This window comes from Pelophylax lessonae (genome assembly GCF_965119305.1).
Source record: "Pelophylax lessonae genome assembly, chromosome: 5".
In the NCBI taxonomy this organism is placed as follows: domain Eukaryota; kingdom Metazoa; phylum Chordata; class Amphibia; order Anura; family Ranidae; genus Pelophylax; species Pelophylax lessonae.
In genome coordinates this window covers 550278098-550298947 of record NC_138772.1, presented here as the reverse complement: position 1 = coordinate 550298947, position 20850 = coordinate 550278098, and the positions used below count along the sequence as shown (strand labels likewise).

The following is a 20850-nucleotide window of genomic DNA, read 5'->3' as shown; positions in this document are numbered from 1 at the left end:
GTGCCACATCAATGGTGCAATTGGGAGAAATTAGTGTCATTGGGCCCCATCGTTGGTGTCATTGGAAGAATTGTGCCCTATCATTGGTGTCACTAGTATGGCACCAGGACCCAGGAACTCAGCACAGGAATGTTGGGAACCCCTTAGAATGGGTACTACAGAGGTACAGATCTGGGAACTCAGGGCAGGGATGGTGGGAGCCCTTCATAATGGGCACATAAGGTGTACAGACCCGGGAACTCAACACAGGGATGGTGGGAACCCCTCATAATGGGTACAGCAGATGTGCAGTTCTGGAAAATCAGCACAGGGATGGTGGGAATCCCTCATAATGGGCAAAGCGGGTGTACAGACCCAGGAACTCAGGGTAGGGATGATGAGAACCCCTCATAATGGGCACAGCAGGTGTACAGACCAGGGAACTCAGCACAGGGATGGGGGGAATCCCTCATAATGGGCACAATGGGTGTGCAGATCTAGGAACTCAGCGCAGAGAGCTGGAAACACCTCATAATGGGCACAGCAGGTGTGCAGATCTGGGAACTCGGCATACATTATAAATATGTCCAGTAGTAGAGGAACTATGGACAAAGGTCCACAAGATGCACCGACACCTTGCTACATATCCCTACCCCCAGGAATCCATACAAAGCACTTCTCAACCTAAAACCCAGACATTTTTTGCACCATACATTCTGTGTCATTAAGTGGTTAGCACTCCCACCTAGCAGCGCTAGGGTCGTCGGTTCAAATCCCAACCACGGCGCAACCTGCACAGAGTTCTGCCTGTGCCTGCGTGGCTTTCCTCCGGGTACTCTGGTTTCCCCCCTCAAACTCCAAAGTCATGCTGGTAGAATATTTGTCTCCGGTCTAAATTGGAATAGGAGTTAGGGACCTTAGATTGTAAGCTCCTCGAGGGCAGGGACTGATGTGAATGTACAATATATATGTAGAACGCTGCGTAAATTGTTAGCGTTCTATGAAAACCAATAATAAATAAATAATATTATACTGCCTTTCTCACCTGTATCGTCTTAACATGCCGTCACCTTGAATCCGCTATGCTTCTTCCTAGTGCTGCATATCACTCGAAAATAGAAATAAAATAAAAGTTTTAAACAAGAAAGTTCCTTTTAAATTGACCTGAATGCACCTGAGCCAATGAAAAACTGCGCACGATGAAAATTCCCAATTTACCGCACCATTAAGCGGCGTCTCTCTTCCTCCGGTAAATATTTGGAATCAGATTGAAATGTTATTAAACATTGTTCAGTAACATTTCCTAATAAAGTAGAAGAGAGTCTTCCCGTCCCCAGAGGCCCGCCATGATGATTCCACACAAGATGCTTTCATCGCTTAAACCAAATGAGATTGTAAAATCGTTTCTTCCAGATGTTCTAAAAGTTTTAGGACACAAATAATGAATGTGAAGCCGCTTGTCGTGTCAGGCCAATTGGCAGCGGCGGTTTGAATTTCACAGCGTCGGCTCTTTGCAGACGTTGGAACGGCCGCAATAGAGGTCTTGTGGTGGAGTTTTCTGTCACCCGGATCCCTCACCCGTCCCCTGGGGGTTTGTATTTCAGATGGTAACACCACCCATGGCCTGCCATTATCCCCTTTCCCTGGCAGAGGAGTTTTTTTTTTGTAAACATGTTTAAATAAACCACTTTAGGTCTGGCCGTCTTCAGCCTCTTCACGAACTGGGGGGGGGGGGGGAATTGTTGTTTAATTGTGTGATGGTTGCCGCCTGGGTTTTGCAGCTTGGGGGGCTTTGCTGCTTGTCAACTTGGGGGGGAGGGGGGGGTGGTGGTTGCATCCTGTCACCTTAGGGGTGGGGGGAGATATGCAGCTTATCACCTGGAGGGGGTTTCTTCTTTTGTTTTCTTCTTCCGCCTTCTGTCATCTTCTTCTTTCTTCTATCTTCTTCTTCCTCCTCCTCCTTCTTTCTTCATCTTTCTTTTTCTTCCTTTTCCTTCCTTCTTCTTTATTCTTCTTCTTTTTCCTTGCTTCTTCTTCTTTCTTCTTATTTTGTTTTTCTTTAAACTTTTTTTATTTATTTTTCTTCTTTCTTCTGTCTTCTTCCTCCTCCTCCTTCTTTCTTCGTCTTTCTTTTCCTTCTTCTTCCTTCTTCTTTATTCTTCTTCTTTTTCCTTGCTTCTTCTTCTTTCTTCTTATTCTTTTTTCTTCTTCTTTCTTTTTCTATCTTCTTCTTTCTTTTTCTTAATTTTCCTTCTTTTTTTTGTTCTTCCTTTTCCTTCTTCTTTCTTCATATTCTTTGTTCTTCCTTCCTTCCTTCCTTCCTCTTTCTTCTTCCTTCTTTTTCCCTTCTTCTTTCTACACTCTCCTTTTTCCTTTCTTCTTTCTACGTCTTCTTTCTTCTTCATCATTCTTCTTTTTCCTTCTTTTTCTTTCTTCTTATTCTTCTTCCTCCTTCTTCCTTATTTCTTCTTTCTTCTTCTTCCTTTTTCTTCCTTCTTATTTTTCCTTTTTTCCCCCTTCTTTTTCTTTCTTCTTCTTCTTCCTTCTTCTTCTTCCCCCATCTTCCTTCTTCTTTTTCTTTCTTCTTCTTCCTTCTTCTTCCTTCTTTTACTTTCTTCTACTTTTTCTTTGTTATTCTTCCTCCTTATTCTTTCTTCTTCCTTCTTCTTTCTTCTCCTTCTTTCTTTTTTTTCCTTTTCTTTCTTCTTTCTTGTTCCCCCCTTTTCTTTCTATTTTCTTCTTTTTTCTTCCTCTTTTTCTTTCTTCTTCTTTTTTCTTCATCTTCCTTCTCCTTCTCCTTCCTTCTTTTTCTTTTTCTTCTTCCTTCATCTTCTTCTTCCCTTTTCTTCCTTCTTCTTCCTTTCTCTTCCTTTTTCTTCCTTCTTCTTTTTCCTTCTTTTTCTTTCTTCTTCTTCTTACTTCTTCTTCCCCCATCTTCCTTCTTCTTCTTTTTCTTTCTTCTTCTTCCTTCTTCTTCCTTCTTCTTTTTCTTTCTTCTTCTTCCTTCTTCTTCCTTCTTTTACTTTCTTCTACTTTTTCTTTGTTATTCTTCCTGCTTATTCTTTCTTCTTCATTCTTCTTTCTTCTCCTTCTTTCCTTTTCTTCCTTTTCTTTCTTCTTTCTTGTTTCCCCCTTTTCTTTCTATTTTCTTCTTTTTCCTTTCTTCTTTTTTTCTTCCTCTTTTTCTTTCTTCTTCTTTTTTCTTCTACTTCCTTCTTTTTCCATCTTCTTACTTCTCCTTCCTTTTTTCTTTTTCTTCTTCCTTCTTCTTCCTTCATCTTCTTCTTCCCTTCTCTTCCTTCTTCTTCCTTTTTCTTCTTTCTTCTTTTTCTTTCTTCTACTTCCTTCTTCTTTGTTCTTTCTTCTTCTTCCTTCATGTTTTGTTGAAGGTATTTATGAAAAGCTATGTACTTTATGTTTTACGTTTCCTTATGCAGCAATCTTATAAGGTTTTCAGCATATCTATGTTATATCTATCCTGGTTTATATTAATATATACCCTTATCCTATATTTGTATTTGTTACAATATATTGATGACTTCATAGTATTGAAAGATTTAGATATGTTTTATTATAAGTTTGTTTGTAAAAACGAATAAAATCAGACTGAAACAAATAAAGTTTTTATATTGGGATCTCAAACATTTATGCTAATAATAATAATACATTCTAGGAGTGCCATGTATCTGGTTTTCAACCACCCACTCCAGTATTACACCACCCATCCCCCTCCTTTATTTGCTTCCTCAAGGTGGACAGACAGTTTTGTCATGGATTTGACCCTTTTTGTCTCTTCAACCCTTCATGTATCTTACATTTTAGATTTCTTTTAATTGAACTGATGAAGAAGAGACAAGTGGTTTGTTTTCAGATGAAGACCGCCGCCCCTGTATTGAATCACATTGTAGAAGAACTGCAGTAGACATTAGCAGCTCCCGCTATGCTGCCTCTATGAAACTGCTAATGGCCAATTCATCCCACACAGCGGTTGCCATAATAAACGCAAAGCGGAAAACCTCCCAAACAATCTGCTGCAAATTCAGTCCAATTACGGGAAAAGGCCGAGCGGCCGGGCCTGCAGATTAATTTCCACAGATACCTGATCATGAAGGAGCTGCCAATAATAAAACCTCATTTGGTTTTATTGGTTCGATGCTTGTACTAAACATGACCGGATTATGACTTTTTAGTCCATGCTGTGATTGTAGGATTAAATCCTATTGGGGATGGGTAAAGTCTAGTCCTCACAGCATATAAGAAACATTCGGAGATCCAAACAGCATACCATTAAAAGCTTTTACCTTTGTTTTAGACACCATGGATCAGATCTTTATATCTATTACAGCCTCTACCTCTAGGACAGTGGTCTCCAAACTGCGGCCCGGAGCTGGATGTGGCCCTTTGCTTGCCTTTCTTCGGACCTTATGTCATTATTTCTCCCACTGATAGGAGATACTATTCCTCCCACTGGCAGTAACAGTGGGATGCAATTTCTCCCACTGACACCAATGATGGGGCACTATTCCTCCCCCTAATACCAAAGATGAGGCACTATTCCTCCCACTGACACCAACAATAAGGCACTATTCCTCCTACAGACACCAACAATGGGGCAATCTTCCTCCTACAGACACCAACAATGGGGCACTATTACTCCCACTGACATCAACAATGAGGCACTATTCCTCCTACAGACACCAACAATGAGGCACTATTCCTCCTACAGACACCAACAATGGGGCACTATTCCTCCTACAGACAGCAACAATGGGACACTATTCCTCCTACAGACACCAGCAATGGGGCACTATTGCTCCCACTGACATCAACAATGAGGCACTATTCCTCCTACAGACACCAGCAATGGGGCACTATTACTCCCACTGACATCAACAATGAGGCACTATTCCTCCTACAGGCACCAACAATGGGGAACTATTCCTCCTACAGATATAAACAATGGGGCACTATTCCTCCTACAGACACCAACAATGGGGCACTATTCATCCTACAGACACCAACAATGGGGCACTATTCCTCCTACAGACACCAACAATGGGGCACTATTCATCCTACAGACACCAACAATGGGGCAGTATTCATCCTACAGACACCAACAATGGGGCAGTATTCCTCCTACAGACATCAACAATGGGGAACTATTCCTCCTACAGACATCAACAATGGGGAACTATTCCTCCTACAGACACCAACAATGGGGAACTATTCCTCCTACAGACACCAACAATGGGGAACTATTCCTCCTACAGACACCAGCAATGGGGAACTATTCCTCCTACAGACACCAACAATGGGGAACTATTCCTCCTACAGACACCAACAATGGGGTACTATTCCTCCCACAGACACCAACAATGGGGCAGTATTCCTCCTACAGACACCAAAAATGGAGAACTATTCCTCCTACAAACACCAAAAACTGGGCACTATTTCTCTCACAGACACCAACAATGGGGCACTATTCCTCCTAGAGACACCAACAATGGGACACTATTCCTCCTGCAGACACCAACAACTGGGCACTATTTCTCTCACAGACACCAACAATGGGGAACTATTCCCCCCACTGATATCAAGAGAATTTCTACTTCCACTGGCCACAGTCTGACCCCTCAAACACTGACCCTTTAGAAAGTTTGAAGACCTTTCACCTAGAATGAGATCTTTCCAAAGTTCTGCTCCGGAGAAGGGTTGAATGAAACTGAGAGACTTAATTTCCCCTCAAAATTTGTGAAAATTGGGAGATTTCGTTAAAATTTGGCTCTTTTGGTGAACTGCATTGGAGTCAACAAGAAAGCCAAATTTAAGGTGATTTGCGGTGAATTTTCGATGGTAGAATAGGCTCTAACAAGTGACCAGGCAAATGCCTGGAACTTTGATTCGACGTAAGTTCATGATCTTTTTAAAAGTTTGGGTGCTGAATCTAAACCCTATTAAAATCCATAGGAGCCGAATGTTAAAATGTAATGGCTATATTCTGGGCTAATAGGCATAAGGATTGCCAAACAAATTACATTAAGGGGCTGGGGATTGCCCTGGGAAAACATGTACCAAAGCAAAGAAATAAACAATTTTCATACACTGTTTGGTGGGAAGCAGCAATTTGTTTAATGCTTAAAGTGAAACAAATTATAATTTTGAACTATGTTTAAATAAAATGGATATCAAAGGGAAACCTCAAAATTTATATCAGATCCTAATCTGAGCCATGCAGCCTGGCAGACCAAGAAAGGAAGGTGGGGGTGAGCGTGCAGGCCCCCCTCCCAAACTATACCAGGCCACATGCCCTCAACATGGGGGAATCCCATGTTTATATGGACAAGGGCCTCCTCCCCACAACCCTGGTGTGGTGGTTGTGGAGCTCTGTGGACAGGGAACCTATTCAAATCTGTACATACATAGTACTCATTTACAAAAAATATGTCAGTAGTAAATAAACCTTTTTTTGATAAATACTCCCAAATATGACTGAAAATTCATTTTCAGTGCAAAATAGAAATTGACTATAAATACATAAAATCAATGTAATCCTGAAAATTATGGTTAACCTTCAAGTGCGTGCTCTTAGCTGTGCTCTATGCTTGGCGTTCTCAACCAGGGTTCCATGACCCCTAGATTTCCTTCAAAGGTTTCTAGGGGTTCCTTGAGCTTCCAGTTGATGGTGTCTGAATAGTGCCAATGCCACATGGTGTCAATGATCTCTGTAGGTGTCTATAATAGGGGCATTCTGACTACTGACCACCAAATGTAAGGGTCTTTCTTACCACTGACCACTAATGTAGGGACATTCTTCCCACTGACTTCCAATGTAAGGAGCATTCTCCTTACTGACCACCAATGTATGGAGCATTCTTCCCAATGATCACCAATGTAAGGAGCATTCTTGCCACTGTCCACCAATGTAAAGGAGAGTTCTTCCCACTGACCCCCAATGTAAGGAGCATTCTTCCCACTGACCCCCAATGTAAGGAGCATTCTTCCCTATGACCACCAACGTAAGAGACATTCTTCCCACTGACCACCAATGTAAGGGGCATTCTTCCCACTGACCCCCAATGGAAGGAGCATTCTTCCCAATGTCCTCCAATGTAAAGGAGCATTCTTCCGATTGACCACCAATGTAAAGAGCATTCTTCCCACTTACTTCCAACGTAAAGAGCATTCTTCCCACTGACCCCCAATGTAAAGAGCATTCTTCCCACCGACCACCAATGTAAGGAGCATTCTTCCCACTGAACCCCAATGTAAGGAGCATTCTTCTCACTGACCACCAATGTAAGGAGCATTCTTCTCACTGACCCCCAAAGTAAGGAGCATTCTTCCCACTGAACCCCAATGTAAGGAGCATTCTTCTCACTGACCCCCAATGTAAGGAGCATTCTTCTCACTGAACCCCAATGTAAGGAGCATTCTTCTCACTGACCCCCAATGTAAAGAGCATTCTTCCCACCGACCACCAATGTAAGGAGCATTCTTCCCACTGAACCCCAATGTAAGGAGCATTCTTCTCACTGACCACCAATGTAAGGAGCATTCTTCTCACTGACCCCCAAAGTAAGGAGCATTCTTCCCACTGAACCCCAATGTAAGGAGCATTCTTCTCACTGACCCCCAATGTAAGGAGCATTCTTCTCACTGATCACCAATGTAAGGAGCATTCTTCTCACTGACCACCAATGTAAGGGACACTCTTCCTACTGACCTGCAATAAAGATGGTAAAGCAGGGGTTTCCTGCAGGAGGTTCCTTAAGACCGAAAAATATTTTAGGGGTTTCTGTGGGGAAAACATGTTTGAGAGGAGCTGCTCTATGTTTTATTGGCACTGCAATACATTGCCCTCTGGTGGTTCCAAAGCAGGATATAATATATGATCTTAAAATATGGGTCAGGAAACAAAAATCCAAAAATGCATACTTAAAAACACATGCTTATATTTACTGTATATTAAAAGCATAACTTTGTAACCTCCCCTGACCTATGATCTGATCATTGTTTCCCCCCTATTCTCGGCAGATGGAGGTTGCCGGTCAGAATGGGACGGGATACTGTGTTGGCCGGAAGGAGAGTCGGGAAGTTTGGTGTCCACGCCTTGCCCAAAATACATCTACGACTTCAACCACAAAGGTAAAATATAACATCTGAAGCAATGTCAGCTATAAGAAATGTAATTATTACTTAGCTGGGCAATTTGTAACTTTGTAATATCATTTTTATTCCACAGCAATGTTTGAAATAAACTTCCCAAAGGGTTGGCATTGGCCAGATTATGATAATAGTAACCTATAGCCGAGGTGGTTAAATACGGAGGCATCGCATACAATTAGAATATCATCAAAAAGTTCGTTTATTTCAGTAATTCAATTGAAAAAGTGAAACTCATATATTTTATATACCGTATCTCACAAAAGTGAGTACACCCCTTACATTTTTGTAAATATTTGATTCTATCTTTTCATGTGACAACACTGAAGAAATGACGCTTTGCTACAATGTAAAGTAGTGAGTGTACAGCTTGTAAAACAGTGTAAATTTGCTGTCCCCTCAAAATAACTCAACACACAGCCATTAATGTCTAAACCGCTGGCAACAAAAGTGAGTACACCCCTAAGTCAAAATGTCCAAATTGGGCCAATATTTTGTGTGGCCACCATTATTTTCCAGCACTGCCTTAACCCTCTTGGGCATGGAGTTCACCAGAGCTTCACAGGTTGTCACTGGAGTCCTCTTCCACTCCTCCATGATGACATCACAGAGCTGGTGGATGTTAGAGACCTTGCGCGTTTCTCCACCTTCCGTTTGAGGATGCCCCACAGATGCTCAGTAGGGTTTAGGTCTGGAGACATGCTTGGCCAGTCCATCACCTTTACCCTCAACTTCTTTAGTAAGGCAGTGGTCGTCTTGGAGGTGTTTGGGGTCGTTATCATGTTGGAATACTGCCCTGTGGCCCAGTCTCTGAAGGGAGGGGATTATGCTCTGCTTCAGTATGTCACAGTACATGTTGGCATTCATGGTTCCCTCAATGAACTGTAGCTCCCCAGTGCCGGCAGTACTCATGCAGCCCCAGACCATGACACTCCCACCACCATACTTGACTGTAGGCAAGACACACTTGTCTTTGTACTCCTCACCTGATTGCCGCCACACACGCTTAACACCATCTGAACCAAATAAGTTTATCTTGGTCTCATCAGACCACATGGTTCCAGTAATCCATGTCCTTAGTCTGCTTGTTTTCAGCAAACTGCAGGCTTTCTTGTGCATCATCTTTAGAAGAGGCTTCCTTCTGGGAGGACAGCCATGCAGACCAATTTGATGCAGTGTGCGGCGTATGGTCTGTGCACTGACAGGCTGACCCCCACCCCTTCAACCTCTGCAGCAATGCTGGCAGCACTCATGCGTCTAATTCTCAAAGGTTACCTCTGGATATGACGCTGAGCACATGCACTCAACTTCTTTGGTGGACCATGGCGAGGCCTGTTCTGAGTGGAACCTGTCCTGTTAAACCGCTGTATGGTCTTGGCCACCGTGCTGCAGCTCAGTTTCAGGGTAATGGCAAACTTCATATATTCTAGGCCATCTTTATGAGCAACAATTCTTTTTTTCAGATCCTCAGAGAGTTCTTTGCCATGAGGTGCCATGTTGAACTTCCAGTGACCAATGAGAGAGTGAGAGCGATAACACCAAATTTGACACACCTGCTCCCCATTCACACCATGATCATTAAACCAGGTATTGGTTCTTTTGGCCTGCTGGAAAATGAAACCAACATCTCCATAAAGCTGGTCAGCTGAAGGAAGCATGAAGTGCTCTAGAATTTCCTGCTAGAGGGCTGCGCTGACTTTGGACTTGATAAAACACAGTGGACCAACACCAGCAGATGACATGGCTCCCCAAATCATCACTGACTGTGGAAACTTCACACTAGACCTCATGCAACTTGGATTCTGTGCCTCTCCATTCTTCCTCCAGACTCTGGGACCTTGAATTCCAAAATGAAATACAACATTTTCCACAGACCATGATGATTTCTGGAGCCATGTCATCTGTTGGTGTTGGTCCACTGTGTTTTATCAAGTCCAACGTCAGCGCAGCCATCTAGTAGGAAATTCTAGAGCACTTCATGCTTCCCTCTGCTGACCAGCTTTATGGAGATACTGATTTCCAGCAGGACTTGGCACCGCCCACACTGCCAAAACAACCAATACCTGGTCACATGATCATGGTATCACTGTGCTGGTTGGCCAGCAAACTCATCTGACCTAAACCCCATAGAGAATCTGTGGGGTATTGTCAAGAGGAAGATAAGAGACACCAGACCCAACAATACAGATGAGCTGAAGGCCGCTATCAAAGCAACCTGAGCTTCCAGAACCCCCCCCTTCAGTGCCACAGGCTGATCGCCTCCATGCCACGCCACATTAATGCAGTAATTCATGCAAAAGGAGCCCCAACCAAGTATTGAGTGCATCCTATACTGTACATGGACAGACTTTTCACTAAGCCAACATTTCTGTATCAAAAATCTTTTTTTTTTTTATTGGTCTTATGTAATATTCAAATTTTCTGAGATACTGAATTTTGGGGTGTCACTAGCTGTAAGCCATAATCATCAAAATTAAAAGAAAAAAAATGCTTGGAATATATCACTCTGTGTGTAACCCATCTATATAAAATATATGAGTTTCACTTTTAGAATTTAATTACTGAAATAAATTAACTTTCTGATCATATTCTAATTTTATGGGATGCACCTGTAGATCCTGAGCCACTACAGACATAAGATACACTCCTCATACTCAGAAAATGTACCTTAAGAACTGCTACAAATGACAGAGTCACAGGCACACATAAACCTCAGCACAAAGGCTCAATTAAAAAAAAAAAAAAAAATTAAACTACTATTTTAAATATTTTGTTAAAATATTTGGGGATGGCATAGAAGCCATTGTGACAAGAAACACTGGTCAAAAGTGTGTGAGGTTTAGCACAACTAAACAGACTGCAGCAGGCAGGGTTATGTAATGTACAGCACCACATACAAAGTATAGCAGTTAGGACTGTGAGAGCCTCACCTCCTCTCCCCGGGGAGAAAAGTGTTATAGAATGTGGAAATACAAATCCAAAAAAAAAAAAATATACCAAGATTTCTTCCTTTTACAGTAATAAACTCTCATAAAGCTAACTAAAATTGCTGCTCAGACTGAGATGGAAGCAGCTGGACTGGAGCAAAACTGAATTATTGAATTGCAGTCTCTGCTACCTGCAGCCATGAGAGTCATTGACTAGTGAAAGAAGTTGTATTATCAAGACACAGAAATCAAGAACAGGTCAGTTATGTACGGATGTGACCCACGTAGATCAGTGGTCCCCAAACTGCAGACCGGGGGCCAGATGGGGCCAGTATTCCTCCCACTGACCCCAATGATGGGACAGTATTCCTCCCACTGATACCAATGATGGGGCACTATTGATCTTTTATTGAAAAGAATCAAGCAACATATTTTATACAAAAGTAAAAAGCAGAACTATAGTACAATATTCCAACCGAAAACAAAGGAATACACACGTCCATGTGCAGAATATATACAATATATACATAATCCACTTCCAACATTTTTAGAAAACTATTTACATAAAGCAGCAGAGAGGGCCTAAGAGGCACAACCCATCACCTATGTATGCAGCCATTTATCAAAAACTAAGCATTAAGAAAAAATCTAGGGTGATAAGAGACAGAAAGCCACACCCGGGAAAGAGACTCCTGGCAGTCAGGGAGGTTTGAAACCCCTCCACGCCTTCAGCCAAGCCCTCTGACCCCACTTGTCTCTCTCAAGCGCCCGAATCTTCCCCACCTCATGCAGAATGTCACACACCACCACCTGAACAGGAAGGATTTTACGCCGAAGGGTGACCTGACACCGTGCGTTCCATGTGTAATAACGGACTACTAAACTAACTAAAAAAAGTGTATCCAAACAAAAGCCCCCACCAGTATTGAATGCTCCGTACACCCACTCAGCATAACCCAGCCTGGAGAGGAAAGGAACACCGAGGGCCCGCCCCACCTGTTTGTATACCTCTATGTTAAAAGGGCAACGAAGCAGAAAATGGTCCATAGTCTCCTCCTCACCTGTACATTCCTCCCGAGGACAACCACGATCCACCCCACTGCGGAATTTCAAATTGCCCCGAACATTGAGCCTCCCGTGGAAGCACAACCAGGCCAGATCCCTGAATTTAAGGGGGACTCTAGCCAAATTAATCAATCTTAACCCTTGCCTCAAAATTGGGCCTGGGCAATCCCTTAAGGCCAATGGGTCATGAATGACTTCGCTCAAGACTCGGCTCATAAGGACTTTCCTCGGAGCGGATCTGAGATCTTCAGCCGACAGTCGCCACTGCCGCAGCAACTTCAGACACGGAGCGACATAGGCTGGGAACTGACCACGATGACCCCTGAGATTCTTCACTTGGCCACCTTCTTCCCAAAGTCGCAGAAAAGGCCTAAACCAAGATCTAAACATGCCTGCCCATCCAGGAGGTCCCACTGCAAGCATGCTACCAATATTAAACTTGAGGAATAGCAGTGAAAAGAAAAGAACGGGGTTGACCATACCTAAGCCACCCTCCCTCCTGGATAGATAGGTGACATTCCTCTTGATGGGGTTCAGTCTGTTCCCCCAAAGCATCTGGAAGAACACACTATAGACCCTAGCATAGAGAGACACTGGCAAGATGCAGACAGGGCTGACATACAAGAAGATCGGTATCAGGTAAGTCTTAATCAGATCAACCCTTTCCCTCAGAGATAACTTCCATCTCTTCCAGCTGACCACCTTAGTATTGGCAACTTCCAGCCTGCCTTCCCAGTTTTTGAGGCCATAATCGCCAGGTCCAAATTCAATGCCTAATATCTTAATTTTTTCCTGGGGCACTGGAAAGGTGTCCGGGAGATCAAACCCCTCACCTTCCTTTCCCATCCAAAAAACTTCACTCTTTTCCTGATTGATTTTGAAACCTGATGCTTCAGAGTACCGTGATGTCAGAGAGACCACCTCCTCCGCTTCATCTGTCCCAGTGACAATCACTGACACATCATCCGCATAGGCAACAACCCTCAAAGGCGGCTCACCCGGGATTCCCACTGGTACCCAACACAACATGCTGCTCTCTAGCCTCCTGATGAAGGGGTCGATTGCAAACACATAGAGCAGGGGACTCAAGGGACAACCCTGGCGCACCCCAGAGCCAACCTCAAAGGACTGTCCAACCCAACCATTAACAAGAGGGAAGCTTTCTGCCCCCTTATACAAGACTTTTACCAATCGACAAAACCACCCGGCAGACCGTACTTACTAAAGAGCAACCACAGGTACTCATGGTTGACACGATCGAAAGCCTTTGCCTGATCCAATGCCAGTAGATACTTTCCCCAGCCTGCAGCCCTGCACTGCTCCAAGGCCTCCTTACAGTTCTGGTAAGGGTCAGGCGAGTGGTATTTCGTATAGTCCCGCTCCAGAACCAAAGAGGTATGCCGGTCATATTGACACTTCCTGAGGAGGATTTTCACTTCAGAGATTGCCCCAGGATCTCCTCCTCTCGAGACAAGAATAGCCAGCTTCCTCCGCAAACGTTGGTAGGTCATGTATCTATTAAACTGTTTTTTATTGGCTAGGCCCCTGAAGAATCCAGCAATCCTCTTTTTGGTCAGCTCCCACCAGCCTTGCTGCTACAAAAGTTCAGGATGGTCACCTGTGCCTGAAAGAATTCCTCAAAGGATTGTCTAACATGTTCTTCCTCAAGGAGAGTCGAATTTAATCTCCAGATGCCTTTGCCCCTCTGAGGGAAGTCTGAAGCATTCAAGACCACAGATAGCATACAGTGATCAGAGAACTCCACTGCCTGCACCACTGGGGGTGAGAAAGCAGAGGCCTCCTTCAAAAAAAACCTATCTATCCTACTCTGACTATTACCTCGATGAAAGGTGAACCCTGTGTCATCCGGAAGGTGCCTAATGTGCACATCCACAAGACCAGCATCCCTAACCATACTATTTAAAAAAACGCTATCATATCCCAGCCTGTCATTGAAGTCCTTCCTGTCCTTGGGCCTAGTCACAGTATTAAAGTCACCTCCAAAAACCACTTGCCGGGATGTAAAAAGAAATGGCTTGATCCTTGTAAAAAGGCATTTCCTGTCCCACTTTGTGTGCGGCCCATAAATATTAATTAGGCGCAGGTCCTGCCCTCCCACAAGAACGTCTAAGACCATACATCTCCCAATCTCCACCTCAATAACCCGCCGGACAGTTACCATGCCGGTTTTAAACACCGCCACCCCGCCGTAAGGCTCGGCCGCGAGAGACCAGTAAGATGGACCATACCTCCACTCTCTCTTGGCCATATGAATATCTGCCAAGGAGGTGAGCCTAGTCTCCTGCAAAAATAAAATTTCAGCATCTAATTGGCTGAACAAAAAGAAGGCCATAGAACGAGCTCTTACTGACTTAATGTTGGCGACATTTATTGTCACCACTTTTATTGGAGGGGGAACCGCCATTTGGGTTATTGAGTGGATTGCTTCTTAGCTCCCCTCTGCTGCTCATCACCAGAAGCCTCTCTCTTTCTTGAAGCCTCCTCCAACTCCATTTTAATTTCTGAACTCTGCTCAGAAGAATCCCCAGATGAGGAGATATCCCAAGCAGAAGCCCTAGAACGGTTGGGGACAGACACTGGGGCATCCTGTCCCTGTTCCATCCTCACCGTCTGTCTCTTCCGCCTCACAACCTTCCTTCTCTCCTCCAGGTACTGCAGGTCAGATTCAGAGATGCTTTCATCTCTTGTTTTCTTTTTCTTCTTTGAAGTCTTCACAGAAGACTTCTTTACAGAGGAAGCCGCAGCAGCACCCTTTTTGGTACCCTCTACCACTGGTGGGTGGGGGGCTTCTTTAAGGTCACACTTAGGAAGGGAAGACTGATCGGGAATAACTGACTTGGGGGGCACAGACTTGGAAGGTTCTGACACAAGAGGAGCGGGTACAGTAGGCTGGGGGGACACAGGGACAGACACAGAAGGAATACTTACAGATACAGGAGGGGTGGGCACAGGGACTAGGGAGGGATCCTGAACAAGACCAGGGGAGTCAGTCACCGCAGAGGAGGGTGGTACACCAGGGGCCTCATCCTCCAACCTGTCCAGCCTTAACAGATCATCTATCACCTCTCTATCCATATTATGCCAGGCTTCAGGACATCGGCTGTAGGGGTGGCCAAGGCGCAGGCACAGGTTGCACCTTATGGCCTGGGTGCAGTCCCTGGCCACATGACCCTGTCCCCGACACACTGAACAGATCAGTGCTGAACAAGAGGAGCTAAAATGCCCCTTTTCTCCACAACAGTGACACAGTTTTGGCTGACCGGGATAAAAAATAGTCATCCTATCCCTCCCTATAGAGGCAGAGGAGGGCAGGTGACGGACAACATTCCCATCCCTAGCCAACCTGACCGTTACCGACCAACCCCCGGTCCAGATGCCACGCTCATCATGAATTTTATATGGCCTGGTCAAAACATCCCCATAATTTCTCAACCAGACCTCTAAGTCCTGAGCAGGAACACTCTCATTTGTAAGGATAATAGTAATTTTCTTTACTGTTGACCTTTGAGAAACTGCCACTGGCACCAGACCTTCCCATTCGGGTCTTGACCTGCACCGAGCCATATATCGTTCCCAGAACAAGTTAAGACCCTCTGGTCTGGTGAAACTAACCGTGTACTCCCGGCTTCCAGCCACATGTATCAGGGCATATAGGTCATCAGCCCCAAAACCCATATCTAAGATCAGGTCTACCACCATACGCCGTGCTAGAGGGACTGCACCACCTTCCCATTTAAGGAGGACTACGTTCCGTCTTGGACCCCCAGCAGAAGCCATAGACCCAAGACCAGATCCAATGGTGCTCATAGTGGCAGCCTGCAAGGGAAAACCACGATTGGAAGCGGAGCTCCTCCTTGATTGTATTCCTGGCTTGATGATATTGCCAGGAGCACAGCTTACCACCTGTGCAAATGTAGGCTTATTAGGGCCAAGACCCCACACTGATGTCACATTATCAGGTATATTACTATTATTATTTTCACCTTTGTCTAAGCAAGCAGCATTATCAGTTGCACACACAATGGTGGGTCCCACCACACCTGCAATGTTACTAGGTGTAGTTACTGTTTCTAATGCAGTACCAGGTGCTTCCTGCTGCTGCGCTGTAGAGTCCTGTTCAACTGTGACTGAAACAGTTTTGAGCTCAGCAGAAGGGGGGTTAATCGGCTCTTCTGGGATTTGTGGTTCCTAAGCAGAAATGTCATTTTTTTAAACAAAACTTTTCCTGTTTAGAGACATCAGCAGCAGGCACAACATTTCTGAGCATAGGGGAATCACCCAGAGTGTCATTAGGAAACCCATCACTAGGCAAGGTGCTAAAAGGCACAAAAACTGTTTTATCTTTTACCTGGGGCTTTATAGCCTTTATCTTATAAGGTACACTGTCAGGTAAGTCCTCCACACCACCAAACACCAGCTGATCTTCCTGCATTGGAGACTCCATTACCTGGATAACTTTCAACATGCCTCCTGAGCCCTGAGATGGCAATGGGCTGCTTACCTCACCTTGAGGGGGAAGGGGGTCAGAACTGGGGGTCTCCTCCTCCACCTCCATCTTTGCAAACCTTCGGTCGTTGCCAAACTTTTCCCTGAAAGGACCATCCCTGCCTTCCATCATGGCCACGATGGTTTCCTGATGTTCCACACGGACCTTAGCCAATTGGACCTCTGAATCCATGGATCCACGGTTCTTGCTGAACAAGCCTTCACGCTGCTTTCTCAGGCGCTTTAAATCTGCTCTAAGCTTGTAGAGCTTGTCTCTTTCCCTATTGAGGACTTTGATCCCGGCCACCACTCGCTCCCGAATGGATCCAGCATCTTCATCCTCACCAGGTGCAGAGAGTTCACCAACCACGGCTTGTCCAGGAGCAGGGGTGCCATCCATCCGCCCAGGGGATGGCTGAGAGCTTACAGCAGGAGAGGCCCCGCTGGCCTGCATGGCCCCCCCAGATAGGGGCCAGCAGGGCTGGGAGAGATTTTACGAGACTCCCCTCTCAAACAGATCACCTGGAGCAGACACACAGCCAGAGAACCTTGCAGCAGCCACACCCGAAGCTGAATGATGGGAAACGACTCCTCCCACTGACACCAATGATGGGGCACTATTCCTCCCACTGACATCAATGATCGGGCACTATTCCTTCCCACTGACACCAATGATGGGGCACTATTCCTCCCACTGATACCAATGATGGGGCACTATTCCTCCCACTGACACCAATGATGGGGCACTATTCCTCCCACTGATACCAATGATGGGACACTATTCCTCCCACTGACACCAATGATGGGGCACTATTCCTCACACTGACACCAATGATGGGACACTATTCCTCCCACTGATACCAACAAATGGCACTATTCCTTCCACTGGCACCAATGATGGGGCATTTTTCTTCACACTGTACACCAAATATATGGCATTGTTTGCTCCCACTGTTTGGCCCCCAAAGTCTGATAAACAATAAACTCGCCCCTGGGTTAGAAAGTTTGGAGTCCGCTGCCCTAGATAAATAATCGCAGAAACAGAAAAGGTTCATTTCTCACTCAGGAGGGATTTTGAATTACTTTTTACACATCATTAATATCTATGATATCTTATTCTTTAGTCTGAAGGCCAATGAATCAACCAGCTCCCCCTATGACAATACATTTATGCTGATCATTACCGGCGCCGTGTACTTACAATATTTAACTCGGCAATTCTCTGACTGCTCACCGGCGTGCCGATAGAACGTTCCATTTCATAAAAGCTCATTGTCCATGAATCCGGGATGCTGGAGGAGGAAGATATGGATTCTCCGGTACGACATAACCACAGATAATAAACCCACTTTGTTCTCTGAGTTATTGTCAATCTCTACATGAAATATATTATGTGTGTAACTGTCTATTGAAGAGCGCTATGATTACACTGTGCTTTATGTCACTCCAGGACTTTTATGTATATTCAGCTTTATTGTAGAGCACTAAATTTAACATATAGAGGCTGTGATAATAAAACTGAGCGTTATAGTGGAATAGGAGATGATGAATGAATAGAGGTCCATTCACTCTGCATTATATACATCTACTCATTCCCCCCAGAATTTATACACAAAGAAACCTATATATGTTATTTATATGTATATTTACCAAATATTATAATAATAATAGCAACATTATTATTATTATTGTTATTATTATTATTATTATTATTTTATGCATTTGTTGATCACTGACACTGTGGGGAGAATATAGAATCTTTCAAAGAATCATTCACATCTCTGCAACAGTCCCCCAGCCACACACTATTATTATACATTTATATATCTCTGACATATACCGCAGTGCTGTACAGAGATCACTGAGCCAGTCACATCAGTCTCTGTACCAGAGGAGCTTACACTCTAATGTCCCCCCCCCCCACAGTCACATCAGTCTCTGTACCAGAGGAGCTTACACTCTAATGTCCCCCCCCCCAGTCACATCAGTCTCTGCACCAGAGGAGCTTACACTCTAATGTCCCCTCATAGTCACACACTATTATTATTGTACATTTATATAGCTCTGACATATACCGCAGTGCTGTACAGAGATCACTGAGCCAATCACATCAGTCTCTGTACCATAGGAGCTTACACTCTAATGTTCCCTCCCCCACAGTAACATCATCTGTACCAGAGGAGCTTACACTCTAATACCCCCCCCCCCTCACAGTCACACACTATTATTATTATTATACATTTATATATCTCTGACATATACCGCAGTGCTGTACAGAGAACACTGAGCCAATCACATCAGTCTCTGTACCAGAGGAGCTTACACTCTAATGTCCCCCCACAGTCACACACTATTATTATACGTTATATAGCTCTGACATATACTGTAGTGCTGTACAGGGAGCACTGAATATGAAATCTCACACCCTTTCCAGCACTATGGAGGAGGGTCTTCCTATATGATCCACAGTTTCCCCCGGGATTGTCCCGGAAGCACCATGACGCCACCTTCACTTGGGGTCTGCAAAGGGGGAAGGTAAAAATTGTTGCTTTTGATGCTTAAGTTAAGTGGACTTGAGCTTTAATGTTTTTTTGTCAAATGCCTAACTAAAACAACTCTGTCGACAGGGTGACAACGCTGCTGTCTTTTTCACTGCCGAATAAACAGTGTTGTCACCCTGTTGCAGGAAGTGGGCCGAAAACCAGATCTACTGGCAGGATCAACAGGCAATAAACTATGTTACAGGAAGAGTCATAAAAAAAACTGATTGTTGTGTTAATGTTACTGAAAGACTGCATGACATAAACTTCTTATTGATCGAATTTCTCCCGTTCTCCAACAGGTCAGGCGCATCGCCGCTGTGACATGAATGGGAGCTGGGAGCTGGTGCCGGGCAACAACCGTACCTGGGCGAACTACACCGAGTGCGCAAAGTTCCTCTCCAACGAGACCAGAGAACGGGTATGGAAATGATTTATCCACCATTTTTTTTTTCCCAATGTGCCAGCATACAGCGGGAAGTATTCACAGCGCTTCACTTTTTCCACATTTTATGTTACAGCCTTTTCCCAAAATGGATTAAATTCATTATTTTCCTCAAAATTCTACAGACAATCCCCCATAATGACAACGTGAAAGACGTTTGTTTGCAAATGTTTTAAAAATAAAAATCCCATGTACATAAGTATTCACACCCTTTGCCATGACACTCAGAAATGAGCTCCGGTGCATCCTGTTTCCACTGATGATCCTTGAGATGTTTCTGCAACTTGATTGGAGTCCACCTGTGGTGAATTCAGTTGATTGGACATGATTTGGAAAGGCACACACCTGTCTATATAAAGGTTCCGCAGTTAACAGTGCATGTCAGAGCACAAACCAAGCCATGAAGTCCAAGGAATTGTCTGTAGACCTCGGAGACAGGATTGTATGGAGGCACAGATCTGGGGAAGGGTACAGAAAAATGTCTGCAGCATTGAAGGTCCCAATGAGCACAGTGGCCTCCATCATCCGTAAATGGAAGAAGTTTGGGACCACCAGGACTCTTCCTAGAGCGGCCGCCCAGCCAAACTGAGCAATCGGGGGAAAAGGGCCTTAGTCAGGGAGGTGACCAAGAACCCGATGGTCACTCTGACAGAGCTCCAGCGTTTCTCTGTGGAGAGAGGAGAACCTTTCAGAAGAACAACCATCTCTGCAGCACTCCACCAATCAGGCCTGTATGGTAGAGTGGCCAGACGAAAGCCACTCCTCAGTAAAAGCCACACCACAGCCTGCCTGGAGTTTGCCAAAAGGCACCTGAAGGACTCTCAGACTATGAGAACAAAATTCTCTGGTCTGATGAAACCAAGAATTTACTTTTTGGCCTGAATGGCAAACGTCCTGTCTGGAGGAAATCAGGCACTGCTCATCACCTGGCCAATACCATCCCTACAGTGAAGCATGGTGGTGGCAGCATCATGCTGTGGGGATGTTTTTCAGCGGCAGGAACTGGGAGACTAGTCAGGATCGAGGGAAAGATGAATGCAGCAATGTACAGAGACATCCTTGATGAAAACCTCCTCCAGAGCACTCTGCACCTCAGACTGGTGCGAAGGTTCATCTTCCAACAGGACAGCGACCCTAAGCACACAGCCAAGACAACAAAGGAGTGGCTATGGGACAACTCTGTGAATGTCGTTGAGTGACCCAGCCAGAGCCCAGACTTGAACCG

General features: G+C 44.6%; 1 protein-coding gene across 1 annotated transcript in view; it reads left to right on the top strand.

The window, feature by feature from the left end:
- PTH1R (parathyroid hormone 1 receptor) overlaps positions 1 to 20850 on the top strand; it is a 560628-nt gene that overhangs the window by 403530 nt on the left and 136248 nt on the right. Inside the window, exons 3-4 of the mRNA XM_082258610.1 lie at positions 8014 to 8124; positions 19483 to 19601. Coding sequence (XP_082114736.1) covers positions 8014 to 8124; positions 19483 to 19601 — 230 coding nt within the window. The remainder of the gene's footprint in view (positions 1 to 8013; positions 8125 to 19482; positions 19602 to 20850) is intronic.